This window comes from Netta rufina (genome assembly GCF_964035555.1).
Source record: "Netta rufina genome assembly, chromosome: 24".
In the NCBI taxonomy this organism is placed as follows: Eukaryota; Metazoa; Chordata; class Aves; order Anseriformes; family Anatidae; genus Netta; species Netta rufina.
Window position 1 is genome coordinate 4,084,292 of NC_140148.1, and position 10,677 is coordinate 4,094,968.

The window sequence follows — 10,677 nt, forward strand, 5'->3', positions numbered from 1 at the left end:
GCCATCCCTCTGCCCATCACTCAGCCCTACTTCCGCAAGGAAGAAGAAAGAAAACACCCTATTTGGTTTCTTTGTCCACACTGTCAGCATAATGGTGGGGTGGGGATTTTTCTGATGCTGCTGACCCTGCCACCCCAGAACAGGAGAAAGTGAGGCAAGTGTATTGTAATCAGAGAAACTTATATGGGTGGCTTTGGGATACAGGTGGGGGAGTCCCATTCACCTCTAGGCACTTGGGCAGAAGGCAACCAAACATAACTTACCTGCACACTCCCCCCAGTGCCTTTCTGGGATTTGCTCTGTCACCATGGAATACCTGACCCTGCCTTCATTTCTCTCTCTGCCATTTCCCCCCACATTGCCTGGCCTTTCAGCCTGTCCTTGCAAGCTACTCCATGAATATACCCTCACAGGTGCTGTCTCTTGTGCAGCAGCATTCACACAATACTGCCTGTGGTGGGTCTGCACTCATCCCTTCTAAAATGGACCCTTCCACCTATCCATCCATTGTTCCATCTATTCATCTACTTCAACAAAAAATCTCCTGTCTCTCTTTGTCCATCTCTTCATCTGTCTGTCCCAAAATGGATCCCATCTGCCATCCTGTTCATCCAGACATGGATTGTTCATCACAATAAAATTACGGACAGCTACTCTTGCTTTCCTCTGTCTCCTGTTGCTATCCCTCAGTTCTCTTCAAGATTCTCCCATGATGGGAATGGGATGCAGACCTCTTCACTGCAGAGTCATTGCACAGTCTTTACAAACAGGGATTTCTGAATCCCTGGGTTTGCTCTGGCTGTACCTGGTGGGTTAGGGCCTTCAGCCACATACATAGGACTGGGGAAACAGCAAGGAATCTTCACCAGATAAAGGCTACCTGGTGGTATCTCCTCTTACAAGAGACTCCTTCCTGTCTACAGGTCTCCAGAGATGTGGCGTGAGAGCTTTGGACTTCTAGAAAAATCCTACGTCAGTGGCGGTGAGCTGTGGATCAGACAGGGATATTTTGGGAATGCTCGCAAAGGAGGGTAAAGAAAGAGGGAGGATAGGCTGGATCTTCCCAGAGGGAAACAAAGATTGGAATGGTCAAGGGGTCTACAAGATCAGGGTGGGGGACAGAGGTATGGAGGAAAAAGGAAGCTGAAATGTAGAAGTGGACACTGTTCTGTGGCAGGCTCATGCTAGACCTTCAACAATGTTAAACGTGATCCATGGATAAAGACTTAGGATGCCCTGTCATTGTGTGCTATTCATTGGCCACCTAGTTTTAATTTCCTGGGTGGGAACACACACTTGAAGCAGCTCCAACCCTCTCCTTGTGTCATTCATGTGTGCTGATGGAAAGGTTGCATCTCTCCCAACAGCACCAGCATCCTTTTTGCTGGGGAAGGATCTCCATATACCCCTGTGCCCAGTACCCCTCTGTAGTGCAGTGGTGGATGTTGCCATCCAGGACTATGTGGCTGATGTGGCCTCTGAACTGATCTACCAGAACAAGAGTCGTACCTCCTCAGAAGTCATCTTTGTCTTCCCCCTCGCCCCCCACATGACCATCTACTCTTTCCAGGCCTTAAATGAGGATGCCAAGGTTCAGGCCTTGCTGCAGGATGAGGTACCAGCATTCAGGAAGGAATGGGGGGAAACACCAGACGGGCATGGAATGAGCAGCCCATGGTCTGCCTGGGGATCAGCTTTTTGTCCCTCCCCTTTCCGTCCAGACCCAGCAGCTGCACAAGGCTACAAAGGGCCAGGAGAACTGGGAGTACCTTCAGCATCAGTCTGAGCAGTCAGGCGAGGTGTTTGCCTGCTTCCTGGGTTCCTTGTCCCCTGGCAAGGAGATGGTTGTGACCTTACGCTATGTCCAAGAGCTGCCACGGAAGCTAGGTGGAGCAGCCCAGTTTTTGTTGCCAGCCACGCTGCATCCTCACTGGAACTACTACAGTGAGTAACCCCATAAGGAACCTTCCCTCCCAGTCACACACTCTACAGAAGGACCAGAGCTTCCTCTTTACTTTACAAGCAGATCTAATGCAACCTTTCTTTGTATCCACAAAGAAAGAGACACAAATTTTCCCCCATGCAACCCATGAACAGATCCACTCTTGTTGTGTCCCTTGAAACGGATCCACACCTCCCCCACACATTTCACATGAACAGACACTGGAACCCCTCTGTACACTTTATCAACCATCCCTAGTTATCCCCATATGTCTTATATATAGATGCCAAATCCCACATGCACTCAAGAGAGAGACTGTGTCATTGTCAGTACCATGTTTCTCCCTGCAGCCTGGAATTGTCTCAATAACAAGCCTCACTACAGCCTGCTGCTCACCGCCAGCCTGCAGTCACCCCGTGGTGTGGTCAATGCCGAGGCCAACTGTGCTCTTACTCCTTTGATCTACACTGCCCAGGACCACAGCGCTGCACAGGTATGGCCTCCTGAGGGCCAGGATCCTGGGGATAGTGGGCAAGTGGCATCATCACTGAGAAAAAGGAGATGCACTGGGATTGGTGCTTGTGCTCCTGGCCTAATGCTGGGCCTGGGCCTCTTCCTCCTGTGTATGACCAGGCATCCCTTCTCTAGGTCTCACTGGCTGAGACCCCTCCAAGAGATGATTTTGAGCTGCTCGTGTATTATGGAGACCCCACTGAAGTCAGTGCTGTGGTGGAGAAGGGAGACCCTGGGGCCCCCGTTGGTGAGTTCATCAGGGGAGGGAGCATGGGGGCACCTCTGAGTAACAGGAGTCATTGAGGCACAGGAGGACACTGGGGATTGTGGGGTGAGAGGCTTCATTGGACAAAGATAGGAGGCATTCAGATGGGATAGTGTGTGTCCTAGGGTTCCACAGTGAGGTGCTGGGGACATTGTGATGAGGTATTAGATGTGCCAGGATGGCTATGAGGACCCCTATATTAGGGCTTACTGGGTAACCTGTATTGGAGCCACTGGGCTGGAGTACTGGGGGCAATGTGTTGTGCAGCTTGTGTACATTACAGTAGGGTAACAAGGCACCAGTGTGGGTTATCAGGATCTCTGGGATGGTGTAAGCTGAGGGCACAATGAGGATCAGAACCAGGATGAGGAGAGGGGTCTCTAACTGGGCCTAACTGGGCTTTATCCCCACCCTATACCTCCTCCAGGCTCCCTGCTTGGTGACCCCCTCGTGTTGGTGACTCTGTCACCCAGCATCCCTGATGCAGTGCCTGGGCAGTGCCAGTCTGGGGAGTTCATCTTCCTTCTGGACACCACTTTCCTTGAGTGTGCGCAGGTACCTCCACAGAGCAGGGACCAAACTCAAGTTGGGGAGCAAGCTGAGAGGGAACAAAGCCAGGGCAGGTGTTTGAGACACGGACATGGGGGGGGGGGGGGGGGGGAGACAGGGGGAAACAGGGTGGGTAGGGGCAATGGTGGGGTCTGAAAGGGTCCTGGAATATCTTGGGTGCCTAGGAGAGGTCAGGACACTGGCTGGGGTCACTGGGGTCATCCAGAGGAGTCCAGAGGCTTTAGCCAGACCAAGATAAGGGCAAGGGCATCTGTATCCACCACTGGTACCTCCTAAGACCTGCCTGCAGTTTCTTTCCACAGGAATCCCTGCTCTTCCTTCTCAAAAGCCTCCCCCTGGGCTGCTACTTCAACATCTACTGCTATGGAGCAACATCTGTGGGCATCTATCCGTGAGCAAATATGGGGCAGGCTGGGTGTTATGTGTCTGGATTAGATGCTGGCGAGTAGGGCTGGATGCTGTGGGGCTTGACCGGTTGCTGTGAGGCAGAGCAAGATGCTGGAGGATAGGTCTGGATGTTCTGAAATAGGCAGATTGGTATGGGGCAAGGCTGGGTACTGGAGTGCATGGCTGGGTGCTGGAGGGCAGGACTGGATTCTGGGGACAGGATCTTTGTGGCACCATGGGAGAGCATTTATTGGGGTTCTGTTGAGCAAAATGTTGTAGGAACTATGAGGCAAGGTCTCTTTAAGACCTCCTATGGGGCAGGATCTTGCAGAAGATATAGCTATGGGGGTGAGTCTCGGGGAGCACCACGGCCAGCACAGGGTGATGTGCTCTGCAAACATGTTGTGCCTGCTGTAGGCAAAGTGTTGAATATACCCAAGACAACCTGACCAAGGCAATGCAACGCATCCCGTCCACCAGCTCTCGTCTGGGTGATGCTGACCTGCTTGTAACTCTTCGCACAATCTACAATACGCCCCAGCCCCACGGACATGCACGACAGGTCTGGGCACAGGAGCATGAAGGAGTGGTGGGATAGGTGTCCCTGAGGAGCACAGAGTGTGGGGGGAAGGAGTGACACAAGGGGCATGCTGGTCCAAGGTGAACAGACTATGTGGGGGAAAGGAAAAAAAGGTGGGTCCATATCTCGGGGGGGTTCTGTCCCCTGAGAGAATGGGTATCTCTCCTTGGGGGTAGTCTCTCTACAGGGTCTCTCTCACCTGGGTCCCTTTTGGGGACCTGCTGTCCCCATTTTGGGGTCTTGTGCAAGGTGTCACCATTCATTTATGTCTCCTATCTCCCAGCTCTTCATCTTCATGACTGGGCTACCTCCTGACAAGGAAGCCATTGCTGCTGAGGTCTGCCATCATCGCAACAGCCACCGGTAATTGGAACTCTCTGCCCCCAGTCCTTAGTCATCCCTTGATCCCCTCCCATCATTGATGAGGGCCCCTGTTCACCTGTCTGAATCCTTGAACCCCTTCAGTGTCCCAGAGACCCTTCCCACCCTGCGCAGCTCTGTCCTGTGTCAAGCCTCCACAGGGGAGTCTTTACTTAATACTCCCACACCCAAGGCACCCATCACAAAGTGAGGAGGGATTTGTACACCCTGATGTGCCCACAAGCTCTGCCCCAGCCCCACCATACTGGTCCCAGCTCTGCCCCAAGCTCCAGCTCTTCCCTGCCACCTCCTGTCTAACCCCAGCTCCAACCCCAATTCCTCATTCCACTCCTTACTCTTCCTCCTGCCCCTTGTTCTGCATCCTAGATTTGTTCCCCTGCCTAAAACTCCATCCTGTCTTCTCCAACTCTTTTCCTACATGCATGCATCCATCTCTGGCTCCTATTTCTGACACCTTTCTCTGCTTCCACCATAGGTGTTTCTCCTTCTGCTTCTCTGAGGACAGTGCTGCCCTGGCCATGACTCTGGCCAGGGAGACAAGGGGTGAAGCTACCTACGTCAAATCTGACAAAGAACTGGTAGTTGTGGTAGGAACCCAGGAGCCCTGGTTCGTGCCCTTCTTTCCACAGATATACTACTTTGCAGTAACCCTGGCACCTGGACTGCCCACCTGTGGTAGCCAAGACCCAGCTGCCCCAAGGAACCCAGGCACCCAGGCTTCCCCTAACTCTCTACCCCACTGCCCCACCCCACAGAAAACCCAGATGCCTGAACTTCTCCCCCCCATGGTTCACAGACCTGACTGCTACCAGGGAAGCCATCTGGCACCCCACACATCCCCGTGCTATCCAAGGAATTTGGACAGAGGGGCCGTATGCTGAACTCTAATGGAGCTGCCAAAGTGTGGTGTCTTGCCCTTTCTACCCAGGTGCTGAACTGCTTGAAAAGAGCCCTTAAGCCAGCAGCTGAGGGAGTCTCTCTGAGCTGGACTCTGCCCCTTGGCCTGGAGGCTGAGGTGCTGGGAGGCACACCTCGGTCCATCTTTCAGGGTGAACACGTCCATCTCTATGCAAAGATCCGTGGAGAAGCCCAGGTGAGAGCTGCCACTATGGTTATTTCCAGTTACTTCCTAATAACCTTGCATTAACTACTAGTAATCTCTGAGTAATTTCCCAGTACCTCCCAGCAGCAATCATGTATTTCCAGTAACCTCCAGTACTTTTCCATGTGTTACCAGGATACGAAAGTGGCCACCGGTGTCTTGACCTTGCAGTTCAGCCTGAATGGCCAGAATGTCGTTCACACGATCCCGTTCCCACTATGCCCACAGGGAGATGGCCGGTGAGAGCCTGTCCTACACATGGACTCCAGCTGAGAAAGGAAACAGATAGCTTGTTTATTCATTCCCACCTTCCAAGTACCATCCCAAACTGGGAGAGAACCCAAGTGTCCAAGCATGCTCTCCTTCCCTGCTTGGAACCCACAGGGATAGGACCCATGCATCTGGACCTCATTTCACTGCAGACAGGGGACCCATGCATCCACATCTTCCCTCTACCCATTCTTACCCCTGAAGGGAGAGAACCTAGGTGTCCAGGACCAATCTCTGTCCACCTTTCTCCAGCACGGAGAAAAGCCAGGTAGTTGGGCCTCACCCCACTCTGTCCCCAGGCTGGCAGGTCATCGTCTGGCTGCAAGGTGCTTGCTCGGGATGTTGTTGGCAGACGTTGTGAGTGGGTCAGGGGATGAACCAAGGCAACGTGCAGTCGAGATCAGCCTGGCTTCAGGGATCATCTGCCCCTTCACCAGTTATGTGGGGGTTCGCACATCTCAGTGGGTTACCTGGTACCAAGGTAAGGAAAGATGCTTGGGGGAAAGATCTGGAGGGGTTTCTCCATGGGATGTTCTCATTCCACAGGAGCCAGAACCCCAACCACAGGGCACCCCCAGTCTCATGGGGTAGGCCCCATCACCACCAGGTACTCCTTTCCCATGGGCTTAATTAAGTCTCTTTCCCTGTTTCCTTCAAAGGGCCCCTGGCACTGCTGCCACCCCACCAGTCACTGGTTGCCTGCCAGATCCTTCAGCTACGTGGCTCCACTTGCAGCTCTTCTTGCTTTCCTAAGAGCATCTTCATCCCACCTGGCTGGCTGACTGCAGTACAGGAGTCATGGTTTGCCATACAGCGTCTAACCCATGACATTGCTGCCTTGGCTCAGAATGGGGCTCACTCAAAAGGTATGGGATCTTGATCCAGACAGGAGATTTAGGGATTAATTAAATGTCCGACAAGAGGGTTATGTTGTTACTCTCCATGTTTGCTCTTGGTCTGAAAACTAATGAATTTTGCCTTTAACCTTTCCCCTAATCATGCTTAAAGCTTAAAGTCCTTCAGCAATTATGGGACCCAGGTCAGGGACACCCAGAGACAGGTCAGGACCAGTGCTGCATCATGAATGCACATTTGGATGAGATGTTCTAAGGATATCAAGAGAGGGTTTGGGGACATGGCTGGGCAGGAAAGCTAGGAGAATAAGGATGAATTAGGGACGTCCAGAAAGGGTTGATGATAGGAATATTTTGGAGATATGCAGGGAGGTCCTCAGCCTGCAGGTAATTGCTCAGAGCACAGTGTTTTGGGCATTTTCTCAGAGCACAGGGGAGTAGAGAGGCGCCAGCTTTCCTGTGATTCCTTAAACCCTCCAGTTTACATTTTTTCCCACAGCACCTAAACCACCGCCACCATCTATTTATTCTCTCGAGTGTGTGGATCCCAAATTTGTTTTGTCCTCTCAAATTTTTGGGCCATGGGTCAGCAAAGCCATTGATGAGTGTCAGGAGCTGGTCGCACTGCAGAATGTAGATGGCTCTTGGACCCTCAGCTCAAGCTTAGCTTCTGCACTGCAAGTCGATGAGGCTGAAATCAAGGGAAAGATGCCTGGTGAGGTAAGGAGATAATCCTTTGTGGTGCCAGCGTGTAGACTTGGGGCAGTGGGAACACCTTGGCTGGTGGAACCCCTTGGAATCCCAGGGCACCCAGAGGTGAGTGAAGGGGTCAGGAACCAGAGTCACAAAGGAAGAGGTGCTCAACAATGTCAGCGGGTCTGAGTCATTGTTCTTCTACAGGTCACAGAGCCAAGCATCTGGGCCACAGTACTGGCTGTGACCTGGCTGCAGAAGAAAAACAGGTATTATCAAGACCTATGTGAGTTGCTGGAGGCCAAGGCTGTGACCTGGCTGTGCAGCCGAGCTGGTGAGTCTTGTTTTCCAGATCTCCACAGAATGGCTTCCTCCCTGCTCTCTCCAGTGAGGCCTGCTAGAGGCCTAATAGTGGACCTCTTCAGGACCACTATTTCCTGGGAGTCCTGTGTCCCCTTTCTTCTTTCTGCCTGTGGACCTTTCTTCCTGCCTTACTCCCATGGTGCCCCTATCTCTCCCTCATTGCAGCGTCCCAGCTGGACAAATGCCTGGAGGCAGCCAACACCCTCCTCGAGAGCAGCGTGGAGCTTGTTGCAGGAAGAATGGCCGAAAACATGACAGACACTAGTATGGTCGGATCATGCTCCATTTTATTACCTGAATAGCCTGACTTTTATAGTGAACTTAACAGGGGCAGATAGTGTCTCACACAAGATTATTGGTCAAAAGCACTCAAACAACTACAAGAAAACAACCCCCTTGTGATTAGCAGTCACGTAGACCTTGTCCTTGAAGCCAACTACTGGCAACAATATTTTTCTAAATTCCTCAGCTGGGTGATGTGGGAACACTGTCATGGGAACTTCTCATAGTCGTCCTGGTAGCTTGGTTTGCTCAGCTGCAGCAAGCCATGGGATCTTTGCTGTTTCAAAAATCCCTCAACAGGAGCTGAGTGTTTTTAGGCTCTGAGCACAACACATGCCTTGTACTGCAGACCATCAGCATCTGTGGAATAAAACAGGACCACAAAACACAGCTTAAATTTACCTGCCATGCTGGGATCCCACTGCTGATGTCAGTTGGGGTTTTACATAACAGATGAACCCTCACTGCTTTTCAGATATCTTCTACTAGGTGAGCTGCATTTGTAGCATGCTGAACTCCTGAACAGTTCACAGCCTCCGGCATGTTTGGTTTGGGTGGGAGTGAGAGTTGGAGATAGCCTCTTCTAATTGTGCCTGTCATCAGCATCTCCAGACATGGTCCATCGTGGGCTAACAGAAACATGTTAGAGTGTGGGTGAATCACCATTTTGAGTCGCCTAGCCATCCCAGGATTTCTATGGACCACCTAGTTGTTTTCCTTCATCTTCATTTCCCTCTAAAGTCTTCACAGTCATGGGGAGGGAATCATCAGGGTTATTATTATGCTCATCTGCAATGCTGGGAAAACCCTAGGAAGGGGCCCGTTTCTGTGTCCTTGTGTCGACTGGGACAGAGTAAATGTTCTTCACAGGAGCTGGTATAGTGTTGTGTTTTGGATTTAGGATGAGAATAATGTTGATAAAACAACAATGTTTTAGTTGTTGTGGAACAATGCTTATACTAAGACACGGATTTTTCAGCTTCTCACTCTAGCCTGCCATTGAGGAGGCTGGGGGTGCACAAGAAACTGGGCTGGGAGTGGACAGAATTAGGACAGCTAACCCAAACAGCCAAAAGGGTATTCCATACCATATGATGTCACGCTGAATAATAAATATGGGATGGCTGGCCAGAGTGAGGGCTGGGGCCACTGCTTGGGGATGGCATGGGAAGGGCATCAGTCAGCAGGTGATGAGTGATGCATTGTGCATCACTTGCTTTCCATATCCTCTTATCATTATTATTTATATTTGTTAATACTATTTTTACTACTATTACTATTATTATTATTTTTCCTTCATTTTCTGTCCTATTAAACTGTCTTTATCTCAACCAACAAGCTTTTATCATTTTTTTCCCCAATTCTACCCCCCATCCTACTGTATGTGTGTTTTGTGTGCGTTTTTGGAAGGGGGGTGGGGTGGGAGGAGGGTGGTGAGTGAACATCTGTGTGGTCCTTACCTGCCTGCTGGGTTAAACCACAACACTCAAGACATGGACTTTCCCTGGGCAGACAGTGAGGCACATTCTGGGTATTTACTACAAGAATGCGCTAGGTGATGCTCCTTGCTCACTTAACCATCACTCAGCCACCTACTGGCAATCCTGAACATAGAGCCCCAAACCTACAGGACAAAACAGCCGATAAATGCAGTGCCAATTCTTCTACTGATACGAAAAAGGACATTAGTTATGATATGACATCACTTGGGGAGCATGTGAAGCATTTACTGTTACTGGAAAGTGTGAAGCGTTAGCTAGTGAAGAAAGAAACTTGGGACTCTATGAAGAACATACTTAATGATCTTTAACAGCTTACATAAACCATGGCACATAGGTATGATAATCACAGCAATAGCAAATACATTTAGGCCAGTTACGTTTGTTGAAATTTGTCAGCATGTGACTACAATATAACTGTGCTGTGATTAATTCTGATAATTGTCAATGAATACCTATCAGAAATGTAGCTGCACACAAGCATGGTTAGTGATAGCAGTATAATGTTGTTTGTCATGTCCCCCTTAACATATTTGCACTGAAAAGCACTGAAAAGATCAGGTAACCCTACTGAAGCAGAGGCTCACACCTTCCAAATACCTTTGCAGTCAGCACCTCCAGACACTTTCCTTAGCAGCTGCGGTTTTTAAGCAACACCTTCACGTCATCTCCCCAGACACATTGTGTGTAACTTTGGTTTGAATTGACTGCTAATTCCCCCTTTCATGTAGTTCTTTCAGCAGGCTGGGCAGTCAGATGAATCCTCCCAACTGGACCAAGGACAGGGAATCCTTTCTATTGTCCTTTCCACTTGAAAGACACAAATCTTCACTCTGCTCCTGATGATTTAGCTGTTCACTCACCTGGGGAGCATGGTCATCATTTCCACAACCATTTGACCACCAGTTCCACGCTTCAAAAGTATTTCTTCTTCAGCAACTTGCCCTTCTTTGATATTCTTCTTTGATATTTCTTC

The 10,677-nt window shown here is 50.4% G+C and overlaps 1 protein-coding gene across 1 annotated transcript; it reads left to right on the top strand.

The window, feature by feature from the left end:
* Positions 1-933: 933 nt before the first annotated feature.
* LOC311218454 (von Willebrand factor A domain-containing protein 5A-like) lies at positions 934-8,222 on the top strand (the record flags this gene model as incomplete). The annotated part of the gene is made up of 17 exons (XM_084301137.1): positions 934-982; positions 1,368-1,615; positions 1,695-1,944; positions 2,293-2,435; positions 2,591-2,702; positions 3,148-3,275; positions 3,593-3,681; positions 4,095-4,239; positions 4,541-4,620; positions 5,114-5,225; positions 5,567-5,731; positions 5,876-5,979; positions 6,310-6,491; positions 6,670-6,876; positions 7,364-7,584; positions 7,765-7,891; positions 8,086-8,222. The coding sequence occupies 17 exons, from the start codon at positions 934-936 to the stop codon at positions 8,220-8,222; spliced, it is 2,499 nt and encodes an 832-aa protein (XP_084157263.1).
* Between the last annotated feature and the right edge of the window lie 2,455 nt (positions 8,223-10,677).